Consider the following 16,455-nt stretch of genomic DNA (forward strand, 5'->3'; position numbering starts at 1 on the left):
CCAGCTTGCATAGGGGATAGAATATTCTCTTTGTCAATCCAGGTCTGTATTTTAGCCAATATCATTCTAGTTACAACTTTCTGAATAGCATCTATTAAGCTTATCGGGCGATAATTACCCGGGGTCGAACGATCCCCCTTTTTAAAAATGGGTAAGATTTCAGCTCCTTTCCAAGAGTCCGGAATCTGTGCCCCTTTTGCGATGGCATTAGCAAGTGTCGTGATATATGGCACCCAGTTCAACTGATCGTATTTATATAGATCGGCCGGGATACAGTCCATGCCTGGAGCTTTGCCGGCTTGAACCAATCCCAGCGCAACCTCTGCATCTTTATTCACAAACACTAGAGGCAAGCGTGACATTGAGGGCATAGGTGCAGAAATGACCAAACCACACACAGGTGCTGACTCTTGGCCCCTAACTTGGGATGCGTAGTACTCAACCCAATTCTCAGCAGGTACGTGGTTCGCCGGAGTTTGCAAATCCAGGTTCCCACCCCATTTAACAACCTGCCAAAACTTAATCTGATTTGAGGACCTACTTGCTTCGTATAGATCCTGCCACCGACTATCGTCCCCTGCTCGTTTGGCTTCCCTTTGGGTCTTCTTATACATAAGCCTTGCCTTTCTAATATCTACTACCACCCTAGATTTTATAGCTCTAATCAAGGAGCTATAAGCCTGTCAGCATGCTTTATTGTACCATTTTTTACCTGGTGGCGGTACCAAAACTTGCCCGGATTTAGGGGTTTTGGTAAGGAGAACTTTTAAATTACCAAATAACTGCTCATGGAGCACTATTGACTGATCGGATAACCCTGAAGGATTCGCCAGAGCCTGAATAGCACATCGGGTGGAAGAAACGTCACGTGAGATCCTATCTAAAATGGCGGGGTCTTCAATTACCCTACTCCATCGAACCCTACGTCTGTCATTGGTAAGGATGGCCTCAGCCATAGCACACTTGGTGGGGCTACTGCACCCAGAATTAACTTCAAGTTTTAGACTTAAAACCAGCGGGTTGTGGTCACTCTCAGGACGTACAGAAATGGACATATCATCAAGTAGTGACCAGAACTCAATTTTAATTAAAATATAGTCAATGCGACTTGTGCAGGTACCCTTATCAAAGGTTGGCCGGCCTAATTTATCAGAGTGAGAGCGGCCATTTGCCGCTCTCAACCCCCACTCAAGACACAGTCCTAACCAATGGAGTGCTGCCTCAGTCCCCCTCTTAATTGGGCTTAAGACAAGATGTGGGACATTCCATAGCGCATCTCCTTTGGCATAAAAATCCTCTCCCTCACACAAAAGTGGTTCAAAAGTGCAATTTAAGTCCCCAGCCACAACTAAAAACGTGTCCCTCCCGATAGAGTTGAGGAGCAAGTCTAACTCTCCAATAATTATCGGGCACCGCCCTCCAGGTAGGCCACGTGGATATATATTAAGGATAAAAATTTCCTGGTGATTTTTCTTACTAAGCTTAATCCCAAGAATATCAGGATTGAGCACTGACACTTCAGTAGGCCTATAGCTAAGGGACTGCCTCACCCAGATTGTTAGGTCACCGGATGCTCCACCTTTTTTGCCCCGGATGGCAGGTTTAAAAAAATTAAGATACCCCAGACGAAAAATGGGGTCAGGAGCCCAACTTTCTTGAAAAATTAAAATATCATAGTCATCTACAAAGTCTGCCCACTCTTCTAGGTCTAATTTTCCCTTTAGCCCTGCAACATTCTACAAAACAATTTTAAATAAGGAATCCTGTATGGTGAGTTGACTTGATTCAGGAGTCCCTAAATTAGGACCTGTTATCCACCCACTCGCAGTCGGTGTTTCTCTGTCTGGGAGGTCGCTAATCAGAGGGTCCAAGAAAGGCCTATCCACCCCATTTACATCTTTCTGTCGCACCTTGTCCACCTCCTTGCACCTGCACTGTGCCAGATAACTATTACTGACTGCGCCGACCTTGGATAAACAAATTCCCTCAGGAGCCCTTCTGGAACTCTTGGACTGGTTATTACAGCATGGCTTAATCTGAAGTCAATCAACTCCCTCCAGGTCTGAGAGGGGCTCAAACCAGTTGAACAAGGGTGGAAAATGTGCGAAGTGTGTTACCCGATCAAAGGGGGGTCCTCTAATAGGACTTCTCCTTCGAGGCCTAAATGGGTGAAAAAGAGGATCACTGCTTCTTTGGGGATAGAAGTAATGAAGATCTAATGATTGTACTTCGCCTACCCTTCCAAACCTTGGTTCTCTACGGATAAAATCCACCACCCATTGGTCCCTAAAATTAATTATAACACAATCGCCCTCTAAGTCCTTAGGGCAATGTCCCACCCAGCTTACTCTTCTGACATTTAAGATCTCCGTTTTAGACTGGGGAGGAAGAGTTCTGTTCTTATTTAGCCAGAAGATGACTTTGTTTTTCAGGTCCCTATATGATTCCATTTTTTCCTCCCCAATAGCTGGAACTCCCGTCAAAATAATCGTATAGGGGTGGACTCAGGGGGTAAATTGACATATTGAAGCCTCCTAATGTCTGGTACACTAGGAGCGGGCTGAGTTCTAATCGCCGCACCTTCCTTCGTGGCCGTACCCTTAGTAGAAGCCAAGGAATTGATACAGACAGGAGGTTTCTCCAGTCGTGGTCGTCTCGACTGAGTATTCGAAGAATCAATTATGGCTGAAGGGGCCATCTTTGATATGACCCTGATGTTCTTGGGATCAGTGGGAATCTCCATTCTTTTATCTGAACCTTTTACTAATTTATCCAACATATTTGCATTAGCTATAACTAAATTCTCCAGCAAATACAGTTTAGAATTGATCAACCTCGTACGTTCCAATAAGGGTAACATTAATGATTTAACAATAATTTCTATTTTACCCAAAAGATCATCATCTGTGCTGCTAGTCAAACATTGATCGACAGAATCAATGGGGACCACCGTGGGATTAGGGGGGCTAATTAAGGCATGTGAGGACTGTGTTATGCTATTTTTTTTTTGAAATTTTTGCAATGCCCCCTTTCTGAAGTTGGCCCCCTCTTTTCCTTTTACTGGGATTAGAATCGTTTGATTTACCCACATTTTGAACTTTTTGTACAGGACTATATTGTAGGGGCGAATCACCAACACTGTTGGTTAAACTATTCGTAGACGTACTGATTATAGTTGTATTTAGTGTTGGACAGACCGCCTCAATGTCCGAAGCCACGGGTATAAAGTCCGGACTTGGGCTTTGGTTTACTATAAGGGCTCGATGGCTTGATTTGATGGGAGATACAACTGTCCCAATTTTACCCAAAGACGAGCGCTTTCCCGTTATGAGGTCAACGGATAAGCGCTTCTCAACAAAGGCTATTTCTTTTTCTAGAATACCTGATGCCCGTTTAAAAAAATTATGTAGGGTACCAGTTACCACCTCGTTCTTAGTTGTAACTTGTACAATTCTTTCTTTCCCAGAGCGTAAAGCCATAATAGTTAGTAACCAAGGACTATAGTCCGAACAACAACTCAGTAATAAGGGAGCGAAAGAAAAGGGTACAGAAACCCACCAAATTATAAATTACCACAGCTCAAACCAGGGTTCGAATGAAAGCGGGGGGGCCCGGCCCAGCCACGATCGACCTCGGACGGCCTCAGACGGCCCGCCCTTTGCCCGGGCTTAGCCCGGCACCCGCCCGCGTGCGTCCCGCGTGCGCGGAAGGGGGCGTACCTAAATAGGAGGAGAGCGGGAAGAGAACACAGCTGCGGCAGGTCACTGAGCCGCAAGGCGCACTGGTCCTTGCAGTCCGGCTGCTCAACACTAGCCCCAAATCGGCATTTCTCCCAGCTGCAAAGTACAAGGTAAGTCCAGGGAAGTCAAAGCGGCAAAGCGGAAAAGAGTTCAATCCCTTTCTGTGTCCCGACTACGAGCGGATCCCGTGAAGCGGGGTCCGCGTGCCGTTTTGAAGTACCGGGTGGGAGGAGGCGGGAAGAGAACACAGGTGCGGCAGGTCACTGAGCCGCAAGTACAAGGTAAGTCCAGGGAAGTCAAAGCGGCAAAGCGGAAAAGAGTTCAATCCGTTTCTGTGTCCCGACTACGAGCGGCACCCCATGTCCATTTCTGATATTCACCAGGCACATGGGTTGTATGTCCATGTCTGGTTTCATCAGGTGCATATGTTGTATGTCCATGTCCGGTATCACCAGGTACATGTGTAGTATGTCCATGTCTGGTATCTCTAGGCACATATGTAGTATACCCATGTCTAGCATCACCAGGTACATGCATAGTATGCCCATGTCTGGCGTCACTAGGTACATATGTAGTATGTCCATGTCTAGTAACACCATTTACATGTGTATTATTTCCATGCCTGATATCACTAGGTAAGTATGTAGTATTTCCATGTCTTATACCACCAGGTACATGTGTAGAATGTCAATGTCTGGTATCACCAGGTACATGTGCAGGATGTTAATTTCTGGTATCACCAGGTACATATGTACAATGTCCATGTCTGATATCACTAGGTGCAGTGTTAAAATATATTTTGGTATGATCAGAATATATAGTTGATTTGCTTCATGAAAGACGTGTAAATCTACACTCAGAGCACAGGGACAGAAATTCTACTTTCTTAAGTTCACAAAACTTTGAACTAGATGACCTGGGCCCCTGTGCAGTTTTCCAGACAGGACATGGGGAAACATTAACGCATTCCTATTTGTTCCTGTGCGTTGTCACATCCATTGGAGTAGCTGTAAACAGTGTACAATAAGTCTAGGAAAAAGTAAACTCCATTATGCAATTGCATAGTTTTCTTTATGCTTTTTCCCCTTGGGTAATCACTTACCTGACACCTCACAAAGTGTTGGGGTGTCTCTATAGCCTTCTTATAATGGAAAGGAATTTATTTTCCCCTCTTAAAAGAGGAAATCTCCAATCAATGTCAGGGTGGAAAAGGGTCATAGGAGAGCTGGCATTGGCCACAATCTTAGATATATGTGGAGATTATTAAACATGAAATACCTTGTATATCCTGGAAGAGACTACACACTCTATCATCTCCATTTTACATGTAAGATCAATGGATTTCACTTGATAGTTATTTCATATTAAAGACATAACCCTGAATAAGTCTCCCCCTGTTATCTGTGATAATCCTGTCATAGCTAATGCTGCCTTCAACAAGTGGCTGGAGACCTCCTTAGATTTCATCCTCCCTAAGGTAGAAGTATGCCATCGTACTGGTCCTAATAAAATGCCCTGGTACTCAATTGAATTAAAGAGGTTTAAACAATGCTGTAAGCGGGCTGAAAGGAAATGGAGAAAAAATGTCTCCGTTGACAACAAGAATGAATATAGATCGGCACTTAGGATATATGAGAACCAATTAAAAATTGCACAATCCTCTTACTACCAAGGAAAAATTGCTGCTGCCGCCAACTCACCTAGGGAAATTTTTAAAATTTTTCAATCCCCGGTCACCCCCCCCGTCCCTCTAATCAGGCCTCTGATCCCCAGAAACGCTGCGATGATTTGGCCTGTTTCTTTGCCACTAAGGCTGCCAATAATTACTCAGCTTTTCTCCCTACTGATAATACCGAATCCACCTCCTCTTTGACCTGTCCTGTACCTCCCGTAGTACTTGAGTCCTTCCCTGTACTTGACCTACCTACGGTAGAAAGACTACTTGGACATCTTAAGTCCGGCTCCCCGTCAGATGCCGCTCCTCCATCTGCCCTTAAACAGGTCTCATCGACTGTTTCCCCGGTTATTAGGGACGTTATCAACTCTTCCCTGGCTGCAGGTGTGGTTCCACCTTTGTGGAAGCAGGCTGGAGTCAAGGCACTATTACAAAAACCTTGCCTTGACCCGGAAGATTGGTCCAACTATCGACCCATTTCTCTGCTTCCGGGGCGTAGCAAAATTGCAGAGAAACATGTCAACTCTGCATTTTCTTCCTTCATTGAGAACGAGGGAGTCCTTCACCCCACCCAAACTGGATTTAGAGTACAGCAGGGGACAGAGACCACTCTGGTCGCTGTAGTGGAGGAAACTAGGAAAATTGTGGATTCCGGAGGCTGCGCTGCGGTGGTCCTCCTGGACCTCAGCGTAGCCTTGGAAACGGTAAACCACCCTCTCATGATTCACCGCTTGCGGGAGGTAGGAGTCATAGGGATGGCCCTCAAATGGCTCCAATCCTCTCTCTCGGAGAGAACCTTCTCAGTCTTTGATGACAAATCATCTTCGAAACAACTTCCTCTGCATTACGGCGTTCCCCAGGGATCCTCATTGAGCCCTACCATGTTTAATATCTACATGAGGCCATTGGCTGACGTGGTTCTTCCCTGGGGAATTCAGTTGGTCACCTACGCCGATGATACGCAGTTGGTCGTCTCCCTTGCTAGGGGGGACGTTGCGGATTCTGGGATAAATAAGTTGTCCCCTTGTCTTACCAAGGTTCTTGAATGGATAGACTCCTCCTTCCTTAAGCTTAACGGTTCTAAAACCGAAATTATGCTACTAGGCTACAAGGCCCCCATTAATCTCGACCCCTGGTGGCCAAAGTGTCTTGGTCCCCCCCCCTATCCCGAAGAACCAAATTAAGAGCCTGGGGGTTTGGCTTGATCCCACCTTGGTTTTTCAAGTAAAGGCTCGACGGGTTTCTTCGACTTGTTACGGCCTGCTCAGGCTTTTAAGGAAGGTTCTGACCCTTCACCCATTTGAGGCTAGACGCCTGCTGGTCCAGTCCCTTATTCTCTCCCGACTGGACTATGCGAACGCGGTCTATTTGGGTGTACCCTTAGGGACTATTAAAATATTACAATCCGTCCAGAACTGTGCAGCCCGTCTACTCATCGAGGTGCCTAGACACAGTTCCGCGAAGGCTGCTCTGCGATCTCTTCATTGGCTGCCGGTACAGGAAAGGGTCTGGTTTAAAACCATGTGTATGGCCCACAAGTCAATAACTAATAATGGCCTGGTCATCCTGCGCCCTATGTTCTGGCACCATCAATCTCTCAGAGCTCTAAGATCTAACCATCTCAATTTGCTGACAGTCCCGAGGATTAAGCGGTCACGTATGGGTGGCACACGGTTCGCTTTCCATGCAGCTAAATTATGGAATCAACTCCCTGAGAACATTCGGCTTGAACAAAACCATCTTGCCTTTAGGAAACGGTAGAAGACCTTCTTGTTTCGCTGAGTGGTGTTGTACTTTCTGGGTTTAAAGCGCTGGGATGCCTCCGGGTAGCCATGCTCTATGTAAGCTTCTACTCATTCATTCATATGTACATAGCCCAATCGCCCATGGTTTCTTGCTACTACATAATTTAGAGAAAGGGTTAGATGAGTTAAAAAAATGAGGATCTTTTGAAATGAAATGCTGGACCTTGCTCTTTGCTGAACTAATACGAAGTCTGCTTTTGTGAGAGAGATTATCTGAGCAGCAGGAGCTAAAGATTACATATGTTGGGGTTTCATGTCAGAATGAATGTGTTAACTCCTCCAATTGGGCATATATTCCTCCTGAGTTTTGTTGTTAGCCCTGTATTCTCTTATTCTCGTAACTTGATTCAATTAACTTTTTTCTGAAACTGTTTTCTCTAGGGCATAAGAGGGAAGCTGACTGTAAACCAACAGCTGAAAATCTCAAGGATGCAGTGAAGAGTATCACCAAAGCCCAGGACATGAGGTTGGAAGCCGAGCTGCTGATGAAGCCGTACACTAACTGGGAAGAATTGGTGATGCCAGCCTCCATCTCCATTGCTCTCCTAGGAGAGCTGGCAGCCATTTCAAAAGCCACCGGAGACTTCTCCATCAACTTGAATCCACCAGCAGGGGGATTCAAGTACATGAAATACCCAGAGTCCATTTCTGCCTCCCTAATGCAGGTCTGCAATACAGCTTGGGCTTCCTTCAGCACAGCAGATAAAAACATGGATCGGATCAGGCTCCTTACACATTCCTTGACAAGTTCTACTAAAGAATTAGTTGTGATTCTGTTCCAGCCCACTGCCACTGTTAACGCCATTCTCCCACAGCGCCTAAGGTCAGTTCTCAGTACGTCCAACGAATGCACACCCCTGGCTCAGTCTGTGGAGGCAAGCTTCACTAACACCATTCGCCTAATCCAGGAGGTGCTTGAAGCTTGTGTGAACTCCAAGAGGGGCTACGAGAAGCAGATGGCCGATGAAAAGATCACCCTGGAGCAGGTGGCCATAATAGAAACAGTTGCAAACAAATCTGTGCAAATGGCAGAGGAGTTCAAGAAGATGACTGAGACACAACTTACGGATGCTGCAGATGCCTACACACATGCTCTGAAGAATGTGCCCTCTGTGTGGGAAACCATGGCTGCTAATTTCATGGGTGGTGTTCTTGACACACTGTCTTTCACTCCAAACAGATTTATAAGCAAGGAGGTTGGCACAGATACTCCTGCCAATGGGACTGAGGGTATTGTTGGTGCTAGTGCTACTGTTGATACTGCTGGCGCTGGTGACGTGAAGTCCATCCAGGCGACTAACAATATCTGCTCCAAGTCTAATCAGATGATAGCTATCTCAGAAGGCCTTCGAAAAGTCCTAGACAGTAAGGGGAAAACTATTAATATGAACATTGTTTATGATGAGAGAGCTAACACAGTGACTACAAACTATGTAAAAAGACTGGCATTGTCATTGAAACAGGATATAGCGGATGGAGCTGTGTGTAAAGCAAAAACACTAATGGATGCTGTTTTACAATCTGCTGTTGCTGTTTGTGAAGATTTGGAAACAGCTGCATTATCTAAGAATACAGATGAGAGTTACCTGAAATCACTTGCTCAAAGGGTAAACACAATATTTAGCAACTCAATAAAAGTTGATTCCTACTGTAAAGCAGTGACTAATTCGCAGCCTTTGCAGCAAAAGCCACCGTATGCAGCCGGCACTGTAGGCCCCGCCAGCATAGGTACTCTTTCTGCACAAATGGCATATGTGCGAATGGAACAAGCCACAATTCAATTAAAAAGAACTCAGGACATGTACAAGGAATCCTTTGAGAAGGTCAAAAAAGAAAATGAGAAACTAACAGCGATACTGGCTAAAATGAGGAGCCATAAACTGGAGCAGATTGACGTTGACACAGCCAAGAAGATGCTCATTAAAGGCCTGGAATCTCTCCTGGAATCTCTGGGGAAAGTGAAGGAGCAGTGGGAGAAAATGATCTATTCCTTCCAGATGATATCCAGCCTCATTAAGTCCTGCATGGGAAAAAATTTCAATGAGTTAGTACAGTCTGCCAAAACAGAGAAAAGCATTCCCAACTATTCATCGGAAGCCTTTGTGAAGGACATGTTGTACAGCCGAGCATTTGCATCAAGCATTGTTGTCCACTTAGTAAACAAGATCTCGTCAACTTACTGTGAGGTGTCCCAACGCTACCTGATGGACCGCGCAAGCACTTTAGGAAGAATGCTTACCATGAGTACTTCAAACCCAGAGTACCAGATCGAGCGCGAGAAGTTTCAAAGTAGTTTTGCAGAGGCCCAAAAGTCAATTGAAGCATTGGTGATTTTGAAAAAACAAGAGTTTGACCTGAGTATTGAGGCAAGAGTTAAAACAATCATATGCCAGATTGGAGCAGCCATCCCACCCTTATCAGCAGAAGAAAAGAAGCACATCTGTGATGATGTAAATGCAGGGGCAAATGCTGCAAAAGGTTCAAGTAAAATGGAACTAGACCTATCTAGCTTTACCTAAGAGAGCCATCATATTCTCTTTAAATCATGTTCACATCTTTAAGCTTTGCTTAGACAGTGATGTATTGGAGTCAGTGGGTGGAAGGCGTTTCCATTCCAGTGGGTGTAGGTGGCAGGCATTTCACATTTGTTTTATCAAGCGTTTTGCTCTAGAGACATGTTGTCCATTGGTTTGAAACTTTGCCTCATACGTCATTCTTTGTAAATTGAACCACAGTCAGATATCAGGAAATGATAGCTAACTTACGTGCATTGCTATGTCAGATACCTTTGTGCATGAACTTAAGGTCATGTCAAATACCTCTGCCTTGAAATCAAAGCACTGTTAAGTATGTCTGTCCTTGACCTCAAGGGAGTGCCCAATACTACTACTGTAGACCTAAATTGCTACAAGATCCCCTGTCCTTGAACCTGTAGGTGTGTCGCTTACCATTTTTCTTGGACTCATCAGAGACTCTGATACTCTGGTTTTTGAACTCAAAGTACCTCTGAAGCCCATGCCTTGCTCTCACAAAGAATTCACAATTTAAAACACCCCTGCTTGACAGCATTCCCCTATTTAGTAGATCGTTTCCAGAACAAGCCCTTAGCAGATCTAATGTGTTAAGTAGGAGTTAAACATTGTACTTTGGGTATGAGTTAAACAGGACATAGACTTCCCATAGGCTGCCCACGGACAAGAATGTTGTTAGTCTTCAGAAGTTACACCAACGTCTATGTTTTTTTATCCTAAATCATACATGTACTTTTGTTTATCGCAATTGTAATCTGTAAAACAATAAAGTTCAATGCATATGATACACACAGTTTACAGTTCCATTTCTTCAGTGGTATGTTTTCTAATTTGTACATTTGTAGCCACATAATTATTCACTTAATTCATTTAGCACTTGTTTATTTTCAGGCACAAGGGATGGAATGTTAAACACATTCCAAGAGAACTAAACTCACACTAAAATAGTAAAATGAGGCTACAATATCTCCTTCAACACTTAAGTATCAGTCATCACTTACAACAACTCAAACGTCTAGTTAAAGTGCAACTCAAAAATAGGGGTGGGCATAACTTGCGTACCACCATGCACTTAATCATGAAGAATTACCCAAAAATTCTGCAAGAATCCACAGAATTATTGAACAAATGCCCCCTCGCTAATTGGTAACACAAAGTATTTCTCTGTGTCCCATTTATGGATCAAAATACCTGCCGAACAACATTTCTGTATATCCACATAGCTATTGTTTGTCAACATACCTCTGGATCATCTTCATCAACATACCTATGAATCAACATACAACATCACCATAAAACAATGTTCATCACATTTACAAGTTATCTGGCAACCTCCCTTGCTACCTGACATATGAAGATTCATGAATGATTTCATACAGTTTGGTTACTCACTTATAATAAAGAAATTTGCACAGTATACCAAATAAAATTTGTAATGGTTTAATGTGCTGTTTAAATGCAACTTAGACAACCGTAACAAAGCATTACTTTTTTGACATTTAAAAAAAATGAATAGTTACATACAAAGTTATATTCTTTGAAGTTGCCATAGGTTTAAGGTCGCACTAACAGTGAAACTAATGTCCCTCCAGTCTGCAGTGGCAGGTTGGAAGCCATTGTGTCCTTTGTTGTTCAAAGGGTTGCACAAACAGTGCTGTTGTGGTGAGTGGACATTCTGTCTTCAATGTCCTGGGTACCATAGACTTATAAGTAAGTCAGCCCTTGTCCATTGGCTGTTTCCAATTCGATATTCAATTTGTATAGGGTTAAAACAATGGCAATTAAGTCTTCGTAGCAGGCCTCAGTGCATTCTCAGAATCGAAAAACCAGCAGAATCAATCCAAAAATGTCGGGGTGAATATGCAAAGAGAGGCATTTCCTTAAACATATTAAGAGAAACGGACAAAAGTTGTTTTTTTGCTTTGTGAAGCTCCTGGAGATTAGTTTGCATTAGACCTTCAATGTCACCCAGTTGATCAGTACGGAGACAATAGTTTGGGTGTCGGGAGGGTTTTCTGTTTTTCTTGCAGGAAGGGCAGTTGGACTGTAACCAGGAACCTAATTTATTTTAAGGTGCCCGCACAGTCAGAAGCAGATATCACATGACACCTAAACAGGCTGTTTCCTTTCTGCTCCCAGTCACACAGGAACCAAAGCTCCTGTCACCTTTCCCATTGGTGTCAAAGCTACTGCCAGAACTAGTTTTGAATGACAGCAGAGGAGGGGCTACTCATTACCATGGCCACACCTCAGGGTATGCACAAAGGCCCTTCGCAAAGGGAAATGGGATTCTCCATCTTGGATATAGTGAGTGAAGGGCAGTTTGAGATTGTTTGAGGAAGAGCACACTGGAATTGCTGCAAGAATTGGTAGGGTTACCCGTGGCAGCTTTTACTCTATTGGCATTAAGCCATAGAAATAAAAGCCTTTTTTAAGGGGTTCACTGATGCACCTGGTCCATGAACCAACAAAGAAGAGATTGGCATGGAAGCTGTAATATAAAAATAATGCATTTATTAACCTCACATGAGGGAGACTGCGTCATACAGTACCCTTAGGCTGCTGTAAGAGACATTCTAAGGAATACAGACAACAGGGGACTTTTATGGCCAGTTTATTGCTGAGTTAGCATGAAGACTCAAAAAGAGGTAGTACAAGTATGCACACAAATACATATAAGGATACATAAGAATCGCTTAGTCAACAAAGTGGGAGGAGAGACTAAACTTCTTACATCAGTAAGAATATTCTGACAGTTATATACTAGAACAGGTGTATTGGCAGCTACAGGTCTTTCTGAGCATGTGCAAGGCTCTGGCTCAGTGCTGAAGGAGTTAACTATATCACATGACACCAGCAGAATACGAGGCCAGTGAAGAGTGAGAAAGTACATGGCGAGCACATGGCTATCTAAAATGGCTGCCAGAAAACAAAATGGCTTCAGCTGATGCTAACAGCCATTGCAGCTAGTTTCCACAGACGGACGTTTTAGCATTAGCTGAAGACATCCGCTATGATCTAGAACCAAGGAAGCTATCCTACACAATTATCGTCATAATCCTTTAACATCCTGATCCATTGCTAGGTGAGCATTTACATGCTAAACATTTCATTAAGCGGGTATACCTAAGGTATAAGCAGGAGCACAAAGGGAACAGAGCATTTAACTTCTTGCTATTGATAACATCAAGTCCGCTGCTATTTCTCCAACGTACCTTGCTCTTTGCACATCCCGCACCCCTGGTGGAGCTCCGCCCCAGGCACCCCTGTCCGCCACGGTAAGTGCCGATTGAATGGAGGGTGCCGAAAGGGTCAGAGCGGACCAACTTCCGGGTGGGGCGGCACTTCCGGCACTGAGCGGTCTATTCGCTTGCCGCCCCATACATTAAAAGCCTTGGCATGAGCAGATGCGAGTCAGATACTAAAGACTACGTGGCTCGGCAAGGCTCGAGCCATCTCACTGCTGGTAACCTTAGAAAGTCTAAAGCATTTTTTTTTAAAAAACAAGTTTGCCGTACTTTTAACTTCTTGTTATTTATAATTTTTTATCAAGCCTGCTGCTATTTCTCCAATGTACCTTGCTCTTTGCACATCCCGCACCCCTGGTGGAGCTGCGCTCCAGGCAGCCCCCGGTCGTCACAGCAAGTGCCGATTGAACAGAGGGTGCCGAAGGGGTCAGAGCGGACTGACTTCCAGGTGGGGTGGTACTTCCGGCAATGAGCGGTCTAGTCGCTCGCCGCCCTATATGTATTTATCTCATGTCAGGACGTACACGCAGCGGACGCCCGCAGCGGGCGTGCCGAAGGCGTGACAAAGGCAAGCCCGTCTGCGCCCATCTGTGCCTGGACCGGGCCTAGGGCTACAACCCCAACACAAATAAAGACAGAACATGAGAGGGTAAGTTACTCTAAGCAGGAGCTACTCTTACTGAGACCAAAGCCCTGCTGCCACACTAGAGCCGTTGTTGGAAGTTAATCACTGCCCAAAATGTCACCGTACTTTCAAGTTTTCACACTGCAGTAGACTAACTACACCCTTGGCCCTCTCTACCAGACCAGATATCAAAACTTGCAAGGCTGGACTAATCAATTATCGTTCATTAGTGAAACATAATTCTGAAATGGCAGAACTAATAGAATCGCAAAACCTAGATATTATCTTCATCACCGAGACCTGTGCTGATGACGCCTCAGACACTGATCTAGTATTAGCCATTCCTGAGGGATATACAATCATCAGAGCAGATAGAAAAGGGAAACGGGGGTGGCTTGGCCATCATTTCCAGAAATGAACTACAGGTGAAAGGCTCAGACCAAGGCCGCAATCCGGGCTGTGAAACTCTATCCTTCCAAAATGACATTATGAGTAACTACATTTAACGGCCTTTTGATCCACAGGCCGCCAAAAGCCAAAACTCCTCCCACACAACTACTTAGCCCGTTCCTGGAATCCAGTTTAAGGAGCTCATATGTTACCATCCTAGGCGACTTAACCTACACCTAGAGAAGAGTGCAGATGCAGGCATGGCCACCCTGACAGATGCATTCACCAATTTAGCCTTGGAACAGATCATTAAAATGGATACTCACAAAGCAGGGCACACTCTCGATGGTATCTTTACTTTCAATAAGAACATTGAGATAATTGAAATCCTACCGGTTCCATGGTCAGACCACAAGGTTATAACCTTCTCCATAAAGGTGAAAAAGAATGTAGGGGTAGTTTCCCCCACCCCACCTCCCAGACCTACGTCATATTTAGACTGGTCGTGGCTAGACTCCCTTAAACTAAAAAAACAACTCTCATCTACCATTCCTGAACTAATACCAGAGAGCAACAGCGCCACTTCTCAAATCTCAAACTGGATAACGGCTGCCATTAGAATAGCAGTACCGCTAAAAAAAGCTACCTTTAGGAAAAATAAAGCCGTCCCAACCATGGTTCTCTGACTCACGGACTTTGCCCGCCCGCCATCCTGACGGGGATTGGGAACGCCCACCATAAGGGTGGGGGTCCCGTGGAGGGCATTAGGATGTGCCCGCCACAGTGGCGGGCACATCCTGCATTTCTAGCATTGTGGCGGGGGTGCTCTTAGCACCGCCCACCACAATGCTAGAAATGCATTTCAGCATTTGCATAAACAAAGCGGCAGGCACCGCGCGGTGCCTGCCGCTTTGTTTATGCAAATGTGGGGGGGGGGTACCACAGGTACCCCCTGTGTGCAGCCCCCACCCCTCCTTCACTCTGGGGACCCGCAGGGGGCCCCCAGATTGAAGACCGCATGCCTTTCCGTGGCGCAGACTCCAAGGGCCATCAGGCCAGGCCAGTCAACACCCGGCGGTGGGTGACCGGGCTGGGACGGCGGTGGGTGACCGGGCTGGCCCGGCGGTGGGTGACCGGGCTGGCACAGCGGTGGGTGTTACCGTGCTGGCATGGCGGTGGGTGACCGGGCTGGCACGGCGGTGGGTGACCGGGCTGGCACGGCGGTGGGTGACCGGGCTGGCACGGCGGTGGGTGACCGGGCTGGGATGGTCGGTCTACGGTGGATGATGCAATGTGACTGTAAGGGGGGTCATGAACTGCCATTTTGATTTCCATAATCACAAGTATGTGTTGGCCTGCACCTCCCCCGCGGAAGGCGTGCACCGCTAATGGTGGCACCACTGATTGAACATTGTTGCAAAAGATGCAACCGTCGCGGAAGTGCGCACTTGCGGTTGCCGATGTGTGTCCGTGACGGCACGTGCACAGGCAGCCAATGGGAAGAGGTACCGCGGGGCGCGTATGCGCTATCGAAAATGGCGGAAACAGTGCACCGCCACACCAGGGCCAGTCATTGGCCCTTTTCGAATGAGGCATCCAGGGGGAACCAATAGCTGGCGACCTGTGCAACTGACATGGGCTCAGGGCCCTATATATGTGTGACTTTCACAAGCACACATTCACTGCTTTGATCCAGTGCTGCCTGTGACCATCACCTCGACCTGCTGCTGCTGAGCTGACCAACGGCTGCTGCTGTAGTGCCACAGTCCAGGACCTTGCCATGCAGAGAGTCCCTTCACCGCAGCGGAGCTGGATCTCCTTGTGGACGGTGTGCTCAGCCACTACCAACGGCTCTACGGTGCACCCGGACAGGTGGTAAGTTCAGTGGTGTACATGTTGTTGGCCATGAGGTGTTCAGTGGCTCCTGTCTTCTGCAAGCCTGTTGGTGTGCTGTGGGACCTTCACATGTGTAGTGCTGAGCATGGCTGCATGTAGAAACGTGTTACTACGATGTTTGTGCATGTCATACTGTCCACTTACGTTACCCTCTTGTCTCCCATCATGGTAGGTAAAGCTGCACCTTCGCAAGGCCGTGTGGAGGACCATAGCACGTGATGTACGGGCAGTGGGGGTGTGCAATAGACGACACACACACTGCCACAAAAGCTGGGATGACATATCCAGGCTTAGCAAGAATGTGGCGGAGATGACACTGGGGATGATTCCAAGATCTACACGTCTGGCCCGCCGCACCATGACCCCTCTTATGCACCGTATCATTGCTGTGACACATCCTGACCTGTCCGCCCGGCTGAGTGGGGATCCACGGCAAACTAGCGGTAAGCAGAATGTATGTGTATGTTACTTGGGCCTGCAATGCATGTATTGGTGCTCAGACACAGTAATGACTTCCGTGGTGCGTATGTTTAACTGAAATACCA

General features: G+C 46.0%; 1 protein-coding gene across 1 annotated transcript in view; it reads left to right on the plus strand.

The window, feature by feature from the left end:
• Window positions 1–10,522, plus strand: part of LOC144819255 (uncharacterized) — a 69,041-nt gene extending 58,519 nt beyond the window's left edge. The window contains exon 2 of the mRNA XM_078677224.1: window positions 7,602–10,522. Coding sequence (XP_078533350.1) covers window positions 7,602–9,739 — 2,138 coding nt within the window. The 3' untranslated portion in view covers window positions 9,740–10,522. The remainder of the gene's footprint in view (window positions 1–7,601) is intronic.
• Window positions 10,523–16,455: the final 5,933 nt, after the last annotated feature.

This window comes from Lissotriton helveticus, chromosome 2_1, assembly GCF_964261635.1.
Source record: "Lissotriton helveticus chromosome 2_1, aLisHel1.1, whole genome shotgun sequence".
NCBI lineage: Eukaryota > Metazoa > Chordata > Amphibia > Caudata > Salamandridae > Lissotriton > Lissotriton helveticus.